General features: G+C 44.6%; 1 protein-coding gene across 4 annotated transcripts in view; it reads right to left on the bottom strand.

Annotated features, from left to right (window-relative positions):
- The window catches only part of SAE1 (SUMO1 activating enzyme subunit 1), a 62,267-nt gene that overhangs the window by 31,752 nt on the left and 14,037 nt on the right, over nucleotides 1–16,478 (bottom strand). For 3 of the 4 annotated variants that reach the window (XM_061388778.1, XM_061388781.1, XM_061388779.1), the window contains exons 3-5: nucleotides 11,608–11,781; nucleotides 9,221–9,363; nucleotides 7,509–7,608 (exon numbers count right to left, since the gene is read on the bottom strand). In XM_061388778.1, coding sequence (XP_061244762.1) covers nucleotides 7,509–7,608; nucleotides 9,221–9,363; nucleotides 11,608–11,781 — 417 coding nt within the window. The remainder of the gene's footprint in view (nucleotides 1–7,508; nucleotides 7,609–9,220; nucleotides 9,364–11,607; nucleotides 11,782–16,478) is intronic. The other variant, XM_061388780.1, reaches the window with a different exon arrangement.

Genomic DNA, 16,478 nt, shown 5'->3' with positions numbered 1-16,478 from the left:
ATTTTCTTCCCTGATCATTCTGGGCCTTGAGGATTTCAATCTGAGAGTCTAGTTAAGACTCATAACAAGCCTTCTTACACTGGGTAGCAGCTTCCTGAGGCAGAGACCACAGTGAAAGGCATAGCATTAAATGGAGCAGATTTTCAACAAATACCCAGGAGTTGATAAGACCCACCTGCCTTTCATTTGCCAGAAAGCCCAACAGTAAATATAAAAGATGAATTCTCCACACAGTCTATCAGCTATCAAATTAAGGGGTTTCGCTGAGCCATTTAGATTGTGGGAGACTGCAATAACCTCTATGCAATAGGGAACTGGCTCAATAGATCACAGCAAGGCAAAGCGAGGAAGACCTACCAGACAGCCACTTAAAAATCATGTTCTCCAATTGTATGCCAACTATACCTCAATAAATAAAATAGAGTAGAACAGAAGCATGCTCTCCAAAGTAGACACAAAGATTTGAGGAGTGCTTATGAAAATACACAGAGTGAAAAAAGGAAAAGACAATACATATATATATATATGCCACATACATTAGATCATTATGTATGTCTTGCATATATTTACATATATTAACTAGCACTCCAATTTATTATGTACATGCATAAAAAGAATAGTGACATTATTGGGTAGCAGGATTCACATTTTCTCAGTTTGTTCTATATTTTCCACATTGGAACTTGTGAAACCATTTTGTTTTTTGTGGGTTTTTTTTGGCTGTGCCGCACAGCATGTGAGATCTTAGTTCCCCAACCAGGGATCAAATCCGTGCCTCCTGCAATGGAAGCATGGAATCTTACCCACTGGACCACCAGGGAAGTACCCTATTTTACTTTTTAAAATTAGGCTGAACATCTATAACAAGTGATAAAGATCTGGATGTAAAGCAGCATGTAAATCAGAATTGAAACAACTTTCAAACTACAGATTTCGAGGTCTAATTTCCACACCTGCTTATCAGAGACTATAGTTTTCAAAAGCATTTTAACAACTGACAACCACAACCTGAGACAGTTTTCACACTCAGCAGAGTGGCAAAAGAGCCCAAAGTTACCAAATGTTACTGTTACATGCTGCTGGGTTGGAATGTAAATAGAGAAAATACCTTAAGACTTATTTTTTAGAGTCTGGTGAAGTTGAAGGTGTGCACATTCTAATTCTCCTATGCCCTAGAGAAATCACACACCTACCCAAAGAGATTATCTATGCACGCACACAACACTGACTGCAACGCCATCTGTAACAGCAATAGCTTACATAGCTAAATGCCTGTTAATAGGAGAATAAATAGTACTGTTTTCACACAACAAATACTCTGTGGTCAAAACAAATAAACAAAAAACCCACCAAAAAAACTGTCTTGCAATGACTGTTGTCCAAGAGAACTTGCAATGATGACAAGAACACTCTGTATATGGGTGCTTTGCAATATGGATGCCATAGGCTGTGTGTGGTTACTGAGCATGTGAAAAGTGGCTAGTGAGACTGCAGAACTGAATTTTTAAGTTAAATTTTATTAATTTTAATTTGAATGGCCACACATGGCTGGTGGCTACCATAATGGACAGCAAAGCTCCAGACCTACACACAAACACAGATGTCCTCACAAAGCTGCTCTTAGAAAAGCATGTGGAAAAAAAGCATGTGAAACCAATTTTTAAGAAATTAAAAAGCACGCCAAACAATTCTGTATTGCTTGGAAACATAGGCGAGCAGGAAGAAGAAATACACTGGAATGAGAAACATGACTGAGGACAGAGGTTACTCATGTGGGCGAGGGGCATCCAAATGGCCTCGACCACCCAATAGTGTTTTCTGCTTTAATCTGGGTGGTGGTTTCACAGTGGTTTCGCTCTACATTCTTAATTTCTAACCTACATCATCACCTAGTAAGCATCATTCCATTGTTGAGATTTACAAACACATGATAAAACACTATGCCAAGCCGGCTTATAATATCTACTCTTTCTGGATACCTTAGTAAATCCACACAAATGTACCAGCAGACCTGAGGAGACAGAGAAAGAACATGCAGATTGGTACAAGGGTCCTGGAAACCTTCTCATTATTAAGGTGGATAGTGTTTGCTTTATTGTTATGTTTTATAACTTGCACTGATGTCACATGATTTTTGTGTATCAAATATCACACACACACTGTGCTGTCATGCTGGCAGGGACTTCTATTCCTCATCCATAGAACCGAGAAACTTCTCTCCAATGAGACAAGGCACCAGCAGCACCCGCTCCAAAACTCTTCTACCTGGAAAACCTGCCATCAGCTTCCCACCAAATCCTCTGCAATGTACACCCTGCCCCCTCCCTGCCTGCCCCCCAGCCACAAACATACCAAGTCACTCTGACAGTGAGTTTTGAACTCTCTGGACTGCAAGTTCTGGTCCAGGCAACAACTCAGTAACAGACTTCTACACATTCTTCGCCAAGAACCTTGTCTTCTTTAAAAGTCTGTTCTCTCAGCTCAGTTCAAATAACCTCAACTATGAGAACTAACATACTACAACACTAATCAATTTATTCAATCACAAAGAAAGTTAAATCCTTTCTAACTAATGAACAAATTCTTTCTACAATGACAATGATCTCCCAAGTTGGGTCATATTATGCTGCTGCAACAGCCACTACCACCGCGCACTGAACCTGTCCTGAACGCGAATGTGTGGGCGCTGCACCAGGACACAGCTGGGAACACAACTCCCCAGCCCAGGTCAAATGGAGTTTATGTGAACGAGGGAGACACTGCCAAGTCATCGGAGGGGCAATGGGTGCCGCAATCAACATGCCACAGGAGAGGGGGAGCCACACTAGCCAGCCACCAGGAATGCTGCTGTAAAGAAAGGGCTGAGAGGAGGATGAGAGTTGTCAACAAATGTCTCAGGAAGGAGAAATCAAAACAATGAATCACTCTTCAACTGTGGAATTTCACAACTAATTCATGAAAAAAGGGATTTCCAGGGCCAAAATTAGACACCCACTACTTCAGAAGGGGTAAAATTAAGTCTGTATTCCTTAGCATGTCAGAAGCAAATCTTTATGTTTAATCTTTAAAAAGCTATCACAGAGAGTATCCACCCCCAGGAATCTATCCACTCCTGTCCGGCAGCCCCCTAACAATAAAGAAACATGAGCAGCAATGTGGGAGCACACTGGTCGTCATTCATCCCGTAAGTTTTCAGAAGTGATCCTGATTTTCAGGTATTTCACCCCGGCATCCTAACCCAACTTCAAGTCATCCTGGAAACTCCAAGGGGATGCACCTTGTGGTGATACAGCGCACCTGCACCCTGGGCCACTGTCTGTGTTCTCCCCTCCCTGCGTCAGCCTCTCAGTCCTGTCTGACTCACTGTGACCCCATGGACTGTAGCCGCCAGGCTCCTCTGTCTATGGGAGTCTCCATGCAAGAACACTGGAGTGAGTTGCCATTCCCTTCTCCAGGGGGTCTTGACCCAGGAATCGAACTCAGGTCTCCTGCAGTGTAGGCAGATTCTTTACCATCTGAGCCACCAGGGAAGCCCACCTAGTCCTTCCTTCTGACACAGCTGTGTGATCTCAGGCACGTCCTTTAACTTCTCTGGGCTTCAGGGTCTGCTGTAAATGGAGACAAGACAACTAACGTACTTCCTTGCACCCAATGCAGTGCCTTGTACACAGTAGGCATTTTACAACTCACAGAATCATAAAGAACTGGCTGTTTGGAGCCAGGGAAGTCAGAGTCTCAACATCTAAGCTTTTTCTTGACCCTGTTTCCTGTGACTGGGTGCGGATCCTGGCTTTGGTGCTTGCCAGTCTGTTCTTCACATTTCAACTCTGACAACTCTTCCTCGGGGAAACCTTTCCAGACACTTCGTCATAAAACCGCTGCCATCTCCTTTAGGTGCTGTATATGGGTACCCACTTCACGCCTGTGCCCAAGACCTGTTTCTGGGGAAATCTCTCTTGTGACTCCTCCTGGGCACCAAAGGAAGCGCACAGTGTCCTCCTGAGCACCAGTCTCTGGGCTGGGCATCTGCCCACCACTGTAGTTCTCACCATAGCACAGGTGCTAGAAAGGCCCGGCCAAGCATCTTCCTAGACGGTGTGAAAACCACAAGCTCTGTTTTTCCTCTTTGTTTTTTAATGTTTCTAATTTCGGAGCACAATGTGTACCCTCAAGCACAAGTGGGTGTACAACATAGGGTTGAGACTAAGGAAAAGGGGGAGGGGAAGGGAACCCTCAGCAGAAGCCTTTCACAGGAAACAGGAAGTGGCTGCTTCCCCACCCCCATCCTGCAAGGCTGAGCATAGCCCAGCTAGTTGAAAGGGCAGAATCTAAACCCAGGGATTTTTGAATTGGAGGAAAACTTCAAAACTGTGGAGCAGTCACTGCCAAAATGGAGACGGCACATTCTTGCAAGGTGGCCGAGCCCCGGCCCAGCCCCGGCCTTCTGCAGCTCCCGGGGAGGCTACACAAAGACAAGGTTTGGAATCCCGGAGATTGTCATGAGGAATGCCCTGCATGCCTCACAACCTTCACGGCTCAGGGTTGGAATCCAAGCCTGAATTGTCCCCATGAAACAGCTGACTAACAATGTCAGCTGGGGAATATTTTGATACCTTCAAATTGGGCCCTGTGGAGGAAGAGGCTACACAAAGAGCTGTGTGCCTGAAGAGCCCGCAGAATGGTACGCAGAGGCCACCCAGGGCCTGCCAGGGCTGCCCACATTCTCCTCATAGCTCGCTAAAGTGGCTCCCAAAAGAGGTTTCCAGATTCGCCCCAGTGGGCACCAGCAGACTGACTCCCAGGAAACTTCCCGCTGTGCAGGGCTCACAAAGCTAGGGCTCTCTCTATTTGAATGTGAAAGGCCCGCCTCAATCAGAGAAGGCCCTTAAGCCATAAAACCCTTCACACCAAGGCCAAGTGTCACACTTGTAAGAGGGTGTGATTTATAAATTGACAGCACCCACAAAGCTGCTTTTGTCCTCCTCCCTTAGTTAACAATTTATCTCCCCCAACCAAACTCACGGAGCCATTCAGATAAAGCTTGACTGGGCCTCAAGAAGAAAGAAAGAAAGGAAGAAAGAAAAAGACGCAAGTTTTGGCCAAAACACTAATGTTCGCTCTGGATAATTATGGTCCTGTGAATAGACACTAAAATTAGGGCTTAATAATTCCTCTGTATCGCACTCACAGCATCAAACTATTCCAACACAAACATAAAGAGCAAGAGAAAGAAAATCTCCAGCGCAGCTTTGCTGGAAACTCAAGAGTTCCACTTTTGTGGTTTTTTGCAGTCTCTTTTGTGGTTTCTGCACTCTTAGAATCTCCCCTTTAGAGCAATTTTAACTCAACGCGCTGACCAGTTGATTTTTTTTCTCAACGTTTAAATCTACAAAGTAAAGAGTAAATATGGGCTTGCCCATGTCTTTCCTCTTGGTTTAACAAAACCAATTCTGGCCACTTGGATTTGTTTTCCTCATCACGTGAATTCCCTTCTCAAATTCCAGCACTAGCTATGAAACCATCATCTATCTACGGATGCCCTTTCCACTCTTTCTTATGTAAAATGAATTACAGTATCATAAACTACGTTAAAAAAATACATATATACACCTGAGAACACTTGTCAATAGCAAGACCTTTCTTCTTAAAAGGTTATTTGGTGGGGAAAAAAACAAAAACTTTATTTTAAAAAAGCAATAAGCAATTCAAGTTTAAACTGTCTCCCTGCCCATTAAGGAGCCTACTAAATTGTCTACCAATTTGAAAACAAAAAAATCTGTACAAGAGTAATGGCTTATGCTCAACAACAGTCTTCTTTATGCTACTCCATACCCCAAAGGTTCAAACTGCTGGCCCACAGCAGGTGAGTAAGGAGGGCACATGTTCTCTTCAGTCTCTACACGGCGCAAGGGAACAGCATGCAAAAAGGCTGCTGGCATTAACAAGTCTGGGACAGGGCATATGAAAAAATTCTACATTTCCCACTCTCTTGAAAAATCACCTCTGGAAAAAAAAGAAAAGAAAAATCACCTCTGGGCATCACTCGGTCCACATTTTCTCCAGAAAAACATCTACTACTTCTTCATTGACTACGCTAAACCCTTTGACTGTGTAGATCACAACAAACTGTGGAAAATTTTTAAAGAGATGGCACCAGGCCACCTTACCTGACCCTGAGAGAAGCAACAACTAGAACCAGACATGGAACAACAGACTGGCTCCAAATTAGGAAAGGAGCACGTCAAGGCTGTATATTGTCACCCTGCTTATTTAATTGATATGCAGAGTACACCATGTGAAATGCCAGCCTGGATGACTCACAAGCTGGAATCAAGATTGCCAGGAGAAATATGAAGAGCCTCAGCTATGAAAGCGAAGAGGAACTAAAGAGCCTCTTGAGAGTGAAAGAGGAGAGTGACAAAGCTGGCTTAAAACTCAACATTCAATGAACTAAGATCATGGCATCTGGTCCCATCACTTCACGGCAAATAGATGGGGAAAAAGCAGAAACAGTGACAGATTTTATTTTCTTGGGCTCCAAAATCACTGCAGACAATGACGGCAGCCATGAAATTAAAAGATGCTTGCTCCTTGGAAGAAAAGCTATGACCAACCCAGACAGCATATTAAAAAACAGAGACATCACTTTGTCTACAAAGGTCCATATAGCCAAAGCTACGGTTTCTCCAATAGTCATGTAGGAATGTGACAGTTCGACTACAGAGAAGGTTGAGCACTGAAGAACTGATGCTTTCAAACTGTGGTGCTAGAGAAGACTCTTGAGAGTCCCTTGGACTGCAAGGAGATCAAACCAGTCCTAAAGGAAATCAACCCTGAGCATTCACTGGAAGGACTGATGCTGAAGCTGAAGCTCCAATAATTTGGCCCACTTGATGTGAAGAGCTGACTCATTGGAAAAGACCCTGATGCTGAGAAAGACTGAGGGCAGAAGAGGGCCACAGAGGATAAGATGGTTGAATGCCATCACCAACTCAATGGACACGAGCTTGGGAAAACTCTGAGAGATAGTGAAGGACAGGGAAGCCTGGCATGCTGCATGCGGTCGCAAAGACTCAGACATGACTTAGCTACTGAACACACAACCTCATGGTAACAGCTAGCTGGCACTAAGCATATCTGCCCCCCTTTAAAGGGGACAAGCGCTGGCCCACTCTGTCCAGACTCCTCCCTTCAGGACTACATGTTTCCTTTCCTGGTTATGGCCTGGAGCCTACAGGACCCCAGGGCTTTTTGACTTAACACTCCCCCCAACATAACTTTTTTCTTAATTTTTACTGAGTATAGCATTCTTGCCTGGGAAATCCTGTGGGCAGCGGAGCCTGGCAGGCTACACAGTCCATGGGGTTACAAAAGAGTCAGATATGACTTAGCAACTAAAACAAGTATGACTTTGCAACTAAAACAACAACAACACAATTACACAGTTGCTTTACAATGTTGTGTTAGTTTCTACTGTACAGCAAAGTGAATCAGCTGCATCAACACACCTTCTTGACCATGGTCGTCTCAGATGAATCAAGTTTGGCTCTCTTGGTATCAGGTCCATCTTCTACTCCTTGACTGACTTTGGCAACTTTGGTTTTCTCCCTAGAGGATGACAAGCGGGGGAATCGAGTTTTACTCTGTGAATTATGCCATGAGAACAAAAAGAGCATCACCAGCTCACTGCATGGAATGGATGGTGGTTAAGAGCAACATCTCACACTGATCTGGGCTCAAATCCCAGCCCAGGAGCCAAGACCACCTGATGTGGCATTTACCTACTATGTGGGAATAATAACCTCTGCAGGATTAAGAGAAATAACCAATTGTTAGCAGACTGCCAAGCACATAGTATGTTCTCAAGAAATGCTGTAAACATTCCCTGAATTCAATTCCTCCCATCTACCATGGGGAGCTCACCTTCAAATAATCTGGCCTTCTTTTCTCTACAGTGACTTCTTTATCCATTTAGAACATGCTCAAAGACTAGATTTTCTTAAAGCCATCACACATTAGAGTTACAAGAGATTCTCAACATGTCTATCCTTCCCCCATCTTGACTTCACAGGCAAGAAACCTGCAAACTGAAGAGAGTTCAGGGGCTCCCCTGAGAAATTCAATGAAAGAAAGCAGTTCCTGTCTTGACTCCTGGTGGGGGCTTCACTACCACACAGGGTCTCTCTTTATCCCTCATTGGAAAGGCGGTGGTCAAAAGTCACAGCCCCCAAACCAACTCTTGTCATCTTACAAGAATGGTATCATCACCATCTTTCATCTAGAAGCTGTAAGTTCAAAATATGGTAGGTCTCATCATGTGAGACTTATCAGGATCTGCAACCTCAAGATGCAAGAAGAGGTCTGTTTGTTCCACCAGAGCTGCCTCTGGACCCTAGAGATGTTCCAAGGTAGACTCTGGCTAAGAGTGCCTCCAGAGTTGCCCATCTAACTAATTAATACTCAGTTTTATTAGCTCTCAAACCTAAACACACACAAGCCCAAGCTGGGGAACAAATGTATACAATCTAATCAAGTCGTTCCTAAACAGAAAGCAAAATCAGTCTGATCCAGACTGATCAGACACCCCTGTGGTGTGCTTTGATCACCTTAGAAATGCCTGTCTCATGATCTAGAGCAACTGTTTCCAACCTTTTTGGCACGGTGTGGGGTTGGGGGGGCACCGCCAGTTCTGTGGAGACAATCTTTCCATGGTCAGGGCAGGGGATGGTTCAAGTGGTAATGCAAGTGATGGGGAGCAGGTGGTGAAGCTCTGCCCACCTCCTGCTGCACGGCCTCGTTCCTAACAGGTCAAAGACTGGGACCGGTCGGGGGTCTGGGAGTTTGGGACCCCTGCTCTAGAGGAGACCATCAATTTGGAAGGCAGGAGCCACATCTCCTACAATTCTGAACACACAATCTGTGTAGTCAATAAGCTGTTAACTGATTTCCCAAAGTTCTAAGTCCTAAAGTAAAATACTTTTCTTTAACGGGTCATTTCCTGTTGCCGTTGTGCTGTTCAATCGCTAAGTCACGCCCAACTCTTTTCAATCCCATGGACTACGGCACACCAGGCTTCCCTGTCCTTCACTATCTCCCAGAGTTTGCTCAAATTCATGTCCACTGAGTCGGTGATGCTATCTAACCATTTCAGTCATTTCCTACCTGTGAATAAAAGTACATTTTAAAATGCTATGTTCTCTCCTTCTTTCCCTCAACTTACTCTACAAATTCATGCTCTCCAAGATTGGCAAACGTGTATCCATGGTAGCCAAAAACATCTCCTGTAAAGAACTTGATGCTATTTTTGTGACAGATCTGGTCAACTTTCACTATGACGTCCCTGGAGCAGCAAGTCAGACATACCTGCAGAAGAAAAGAAAGTGGCTGCATGTGAGTTAGGCAGACCATGACTCACCGCCCAGATGTCTAAATAAACCGTAATGAACAGTCTCTCTGGGCATGTCTAAAGCCGGTTTCAAACTGGTACAACAGGTTCTTTGGATCCTCAGGTTAGAAGACAAAAGAACAGTTGCAGGCTTCAGTGTGCAGAAAATGTAAATTATTGAGACTATCATTTCACCTTCCGCGACCAAAATGAAACACGTTGAGCTATTAAGTAACAGGCACTCAATGAATTTGTTTCCCCTAAACCATGAACATACATAAACCACACTTCACAGTTTTCATGAAAAGACAGTAATATAACTCAGAATAAGTTATTTCTAAATCATTACACCTATTAAAGTCTGATTAAGCTACAGCAAGAAACAAAACCAGTTTTTAAAATTTACCCAAAGGTCATGTTTAAATACAAGGGCATTATTCCCCCCCTTCTTTTGACTGATGTGTGATGATAAAGAAGGTAAACAAGTCCCATTGAGATTATTTTTCCACAGTTTTCGATGTGAAACTTAATCTGAATTTAAGGACAAAAGAAAAGGTTATAGCCCAAGTGACCTCCCATTCAGAGTTAAGACAATGAGCTGGTGATTCACTCAGGGGAATCATCAATGTTGCTCTGAGGCCTCCAGGTCATGTTCCAGTAAGTTGAGGTATTGGAAACGGCTAAGTTTTACTGCACAGGACACCATCTTTTCAGGAAAAGTTTTGTGATCAGGAGCAGAAGACAACTTCTAAATCGTACATGTTTTCTTCTGAACAGAGAAAGTTGGAGAAGAAATTACCAAAGGATGTTTTCACTTGATAAACCTCTTTGCTGCTGCCTGGGAGCCTGAACACTGACATAATTGCTTCAGAGAAACATGTGTCTCCACTGCCATTCAAAGGACGCAGCCACCCAGGGAGAAACCAAATCTAAAAGACAAGACAGGTGCGGCTGAACATGCACACTGTCTCAACGGAGCTCTGCAGTCAAAATCGAGTGTGAAAACCTATGAGGGCCAGTCAAACACGGCTCAAACAAGTCACGCTGGCCCTGTGAACATGCCTCAGATTAATACAAGCAACAACCCCTTGTTTCGTTTCTAACAAAGCTTTAGTGGCTAGAAGTTCAAGGACACCTAGAGAAACCAAATGTGGTTGCTATGGATAAAGAAATGAAGGATGACTTATGTCCAAATGGAAAATGTTCCAATACCTGGACTTACAAAACAGAGTGAAAAAAAATCTTAAAGGGACAAAACGCACAGATGAACCGTCCTTTGAAGCCCACATTTGAATACATGCACATATGAGATACAACGGCGTGGAAACCAAACTCAAATCCTAACCTCTCATGTAATGGGTCTTTCATTGAAAAACCAAGCAGATCATCTCTGACTATTACATGGTTATCCAACATTTACTAAGCTTTTCCAGGGCGGAGGGAACCATGTCTGAAAGGTCATGTAGACACTGAAGCAGAATTTCACTTATCCTTTCACCTCTGCAGAGATTTGGCAGTAAAATCAAGTGAGGTCGGATATGCTTCATTTGGCTTATGACTGCAGTGATTCTGTCTAGTTGTCCATGGCAACATGGTCAAAGCGGCTGTGTGGAGGAGAGAGATATAGACAGACCAAGATCAGGTGTGCTCTTTCAAAAGACAAAACACAGACTGGAGTTTGGTATTTCTAACAAAAAAATGACTCTGCTACAGAAATTAATCACCAACTTGTTAAGTTTTTGGAAGAAAACATTTGCAGTGAAATGTATTAAAGCTGTGTGCGGAGATTCTGGAAGGAAGACAAAACACCAATGATGAAAGCTGGTCTTGGAGGAAATATGCCCAAAGAAGAAACCAAAAGGCAGCAACTCACAAGCAGCTAAAGCAGATTCAACAGCCTGGGTCTGCCTACCCCCCACACACAGTAAACTAAGGCCACACACTAATGAGGCATATATGCACTAAGGTAATATAAGACTTCACCTAACTAGGGCACAGCTTGGGTTGCCCAAGAACCTGGTTTGGGTTTCTCCTTAAGATAGTACAGAAAAACCCGAAGCAACTTTTTGGCCCACCCAATACTAAAAGCGAAGAACAGAACAGCCTACAAACTATATGGGGGAAAAGCTCAGATTTGCGAGTCTAATACCCCAGGGGACCTAACATACATACAACTAGGGCTTAATTCCTCCAGTAGACTTTACATTCTCTATGAAACTTACAGCATCAAATTGGGTGAAAAATGACTCTGGTTTCTTTTCTATATTCTCAGTGTCCACCTTCACATCCACCATGGGGTTGAGATTCTGTGCTCGCTCCAAAGAGGCTTCAGCCCTGTTACGGCCAACAGACCCAGTACGGATCAGGAACTGGGCTCCGGGGTCTTCTGGAGATACCTGGGAAGGAATTTTTTTTTTGAATATTTGAATTTGGCAGGAAATAACAAATGAACTTTTCCATTTTATTTTTTTAATTCCTTAATGAATTTGTTACAGTGTGTCTTGTTTTATGTTTTGGTTTTTTGGCTAAGAGTATGTGGGATCTTAGCTTCTGGACCAAGGATTGAACTCCCTGCATTGGAAAGCAAAGTCATAACTACTGGACAGCCAGGGAAGTTCCCCTGAATTTTTCCATTTTAAAGAGTAACTAAAATATCTACCATCTAATTGTATTACGACTATTTCTATAGGAATCTGTCCAACGCAGATTCCCTATATTCTTTCCTCCCGAAGCTTTAAAACAGACATTTAACTTTTTTTTCTTTTTTAAACTGGGCATTGATGGTTAAAGAGCACCCCCTTGTGTTTATAATGAAAATTCACTCTATAAACAAAAAAGTACATGCTTTCTTAATTTTTAACTGCCAACAAAATGACATAATCATGAGTGCTAAGAATTGACCAAAAATACCTACCATGTGCCCAACTTGAAGCATTCATAGAAAAACATAAGTAGCTTAAAAGATGCACTCCCTGCCTACAAGTGGTTTCAAATCAAACCGATGCAAAAATCAGACACAATTAAGAACGCTGGAAACGAACTCTTAAATTCAATTAAAACTCAGAAAGGAGGTGAGATGAGCAGAGGCTGGAGCAGAGGGACAATTTCACTCGGAAGGCTGGACATCACCAGAAGAGAGCCTCAAAGACAGATAATATAATCCCCTGATAGCCACAAGTAGGATTAGATTCCACTGTTCAAAATGCATTTCTTCACACATCAAACATCTAATTTAATCATTCATCTCCATGGATGACCTCACCACCTTCACCAAGACTGGGCTCAGTAGAGGAAATCCTGCTCTCCTGCCAACTATGCACAGCACACACTGTCCCTAGGATCCTGTCTCCAAGCACACGGCGCTGGTCCTCCTCCCGCTTCAGGCCAGCCGTCTAACAGTACCTGTGACCCATCCTGGGATCTCACAACACAGAGAGATTGTACATCATAGCGGTTTCTGGAATAATCAAGCTTGGATTCAAATCTGTGATTCAAATCCCGGCTCAAGGACTTAAATGTGTGATTTTGAGCAAATATGAAGAAATCCCATGTAAAACGGGGCTTCCCTGGTGGCTCAGAGATTAAAGCATCTGCCTCCAATGTGGGAGACCCAGGTTCAATCCCTGGGTCGGGAAGATCCCCTGAAGAAGGAAATGGTAACCCACTCCAGGATTCTTGCCTGGAGAATCCCCATGGACAGAGAAGCCTGAAAATGACGACCTTACTAGAAGCAATGCACTTACTCAACACTCTGCCTGGCTTACCTGGGTCATCTGGGCCTTGCTCCTTGGCCTCTCAGCTCCCAGCTCTCCTTCCCCCTCACCGGACACCCCAGTCTCTATATGGCCCTCTTCAGTGCAGCTGTCTTCAGGATTCCATTCAGAATCACTCATATTTTCACTCTATGTAGCTCCATAAACCAACTCCATACCTTTTAGTATCTACCAAAGTCTACTGTTGTTTCTCAAATTGCTTTTACTGATACAGACGTCCTGATCCATTTGAGTCTTATGTTAAACTGTCCATTGGATATTTCCTGCTGTAGATCCCAGGGGCCAATCATATGTGATTCCTACATTTGTTGTTTTTGTTGATGAGCCCACCAGTCACCCGAGCCAGAAACCTGGTCTTCGTATCTTCGACATTTCCTTGACAGCAGCCACCAGGTGACGGGACTAAGCAGGTGGGCTCTGCCAGGAGTCGGGGCCTGGGTTCTGGTGCTCCCACTAACTACTGAGACCTTGGGTGGGCCATGCTTCACCTCCTTTCCTTCTGTTTTCTTATGTGTAAAAGAGGGATGATAATCCCTGCATCTCAGAGCTGTTTTGAAGACTAAATGATACACTACACCTACCGCCCTAAGCACAGTGTCCAGCACCTCCAGTCCATGGCAGCGGCCGTGGTTACTCCTTGCTTCCCCATACAGAATCCATCCACCCCTACCACCTAAGCACCTCTCACCTCTGGGTGCTTCTCGCCATCTCTATCATCACTGCCATTCCTCACTCTTTCCAACTCTCCTAAACTACTAAGGCAGCCTTCTAAGTAGTCTTCTGTCCCATGCCTTGTGCCATCCAGTCTACACGATATCAGTGATCTACACAAGGCCCAAAGCTCAGGCCCGCCTCGCCCATCTGGAACTCTCCGATGACTCCACGCCACCGAGAGAAGTAAGGGAAGGCTCATAGCGGAGTTTACCAGCAGGCCCTTCGTGACTTGGCCCTCACCTGCAATCTGCACCCTCACCCCCATCCCTTGGGCTTCATGCTCTACAAATACCAAACTGCTTGTTATTTTTGATTTCTACCATGCTGTGCTAATGTCCCCTGCCTAAAACACAGCCCCTCTAACCTTGAAAAATCTCTACTTGTTTTTTAAGACTGAGTTTACCACTCCGGGAAGCCTTTCATGTCTCCCTGACACAACCTGAGTCAGGGAGCCTTCTCTGGTTTCTGGAAAAAACTGAGAATGGGAAACAAATCTTGTGCATCCCTCCCTTCCCCCCACCTCCCTGCACCACATGGCATGTGGGATCTTAGTTCCCAAACCAGGGCTGGAACCTGCACCCAGAGTCTGAACCACCAGACCACCAGGGAAGTCCCTCTTGTGGACTTTTCTATTGCCCCTACCTAGACTACTCCAAGGCAGCCAGCAGGTGTTCTTGGATGCATGCTGATGTAACTGAAATGAAGAACTCTAAGGGGTGGGAATGAATATCTTCATTTTATAGATGTATAAACTAAGTCTCTGGGAGGTTAATGCCCTTGCCCAGCTTCAGAAGGTGGGACTTGAGCCCAAGTCTGCACGATTCCAAAGTTTTTGCATCATGCAGCACTGTCTCCCTGGGATGTCTGTTCAGTTCAGTTCAGTTCAGTCGCTCAGTCATGTCCGACTCTCTGCAACCCCATGAATCGCAGCACGCCAGGCCTCCCTGTCCATCACCAACTCCTGGAGTTCACTCAGACTCACATCCATCAAGTCAGTGATGCCATCCAGCCATCTCATCCTCTGTCGTCCCTTTCTCCTTCTGCCCCCAATCCCACCCAGCATCAGTCTTTTCCAATGAGTCAACTCTTCACATGAGGTGGCCAAAGTACTGGACTTACAGCTTTAGCATCATTTGTTCCAAAGAAATCCCAGGGCTGATCTCCTTCAGAATGGACTGGTTGGATCTCCTTGCAGTCCAAGGGACTCTCAAGAGTCTTCTCCAACACCACAGTTCAAAAGCATCAATTCTTCTGTGTTCAGCCTCCTTCACAGTCCAACTCTCACATCCATACATGACCACAGGAAAAACCATAGCCTTGACTAGATGGATCTTTGTTGGCAAAGTAACGTCTCTGCTTTTGAATATGCTATCTAGGTTGGACATAACTTTCCTTCCAAGGAGTAGGCGTCTTTTAATTTCATGGCTGCAGTCACCATCTGCAGTGATTTTGGACCCCAGAAAAATAAAGTCTGACACTGTTTCCCCATCTATTTCCCATGAAGTGATGGGACCGGATGCCATAATCTTCGTTTTCTCAATGTTGAGCTTTAAGCCAACTCTTCACTCTCCACTTTCACTTTCATCAAGAGGCTTTTTAGTTCCTCTTCACTTTCTGCCATAAGGGTGGTGTCATCTGCATATCTGAGGTTCTTGATATTTCTCCCGGCAATCTTGATTCCAGCTTGTGTTTCTTCCAGCCCAGCGTTTCTCATGATGTACTCTGCATATAAGTTAAATAAGCAGGGTGACAATACACAGCCTTGATGTACTCCTTTTCCTATTTGGAACCAGTCTATTGTTCCATGTCCAGTTCTAACTGTTGCCGCCTGACCTGCATACAGATTTCTCAAGAGGCAGGTCATGTGGTCTGGTATTCCCATCTCTTTCAGAATTTCCCACAGATGTCTGTAGTCAGGGACAAAAGCTCAAGCAAACTGTAAAAGGCAGAACTACTGAGGCGTGCTCGTGAACTACGAAATTTATGAGATGGGCATCAGGCTGGGTAAGCTGACTGGGACCAGGTTACACGAAGGCAGTGCTTCTCAACCCTCCCTGACTTTTAGACTCACCTGGGGAACTTTTATTCTTAAATAACTACCCGAATATTCTACAGCACAGATGGGACTGAGAACCACATGTTAGGCTTTTGAAAACCAGTCAGAGGAGCTAGGCCTTGCAGCGGAAGCCAAGCAGAAAGCACCACCAGCGCTCGCACTGCAGAGCTAAGGGGTGGCTCCGACACTGAGTGGCGTTCGTCCCCAGGCTGAGGCGGAGGCAGAAGCAGGCTACTCGCCCTCAGCGTTCTCTCCTGGTTCCCCATGCTCAAATCACACAACCAAATGAAGACGCTATCGGCCCACTGTTGTTTTGTTTTTCCACACCAAGGACCTCCAAGTTTTGGAACCATCCTTCCCTGGGTCTCCACTCTTACCCTCTCTTGCTGTTCAGTTGCTCAGACATGTCCAACTCTCTGCGACCCCAGGGGACTGCAGCATGCCAGGCTTTCCTCTCCTTCGCTACTACCCTCTCTGCTGCTGTGGCTGCTGCTAAGTCGCTGCAGTCATGTCTGATTCTATGTGATCCCATAGACGGCAGCCCACCAGG

This window comes from Bos javanicus, chromosome 18, assembly GCF_032452875.1.
Source record: "Bos javanicus breed banteng chromosome 18, ARS-OSU_banteng_1.0, whole genome shotgun sequence".
Taxonomy (NCBI): Eukaryota; Metazoa; Chordata; class Mammalia; order Artiodactyla; family Bovidae; genus Bos; species Bos javanicus.
The sequence above is the reverse complement of the archived record's forward strand: the minus strand, read 5'-3'. Positions and strand labels throughout refer to the sequence as shown.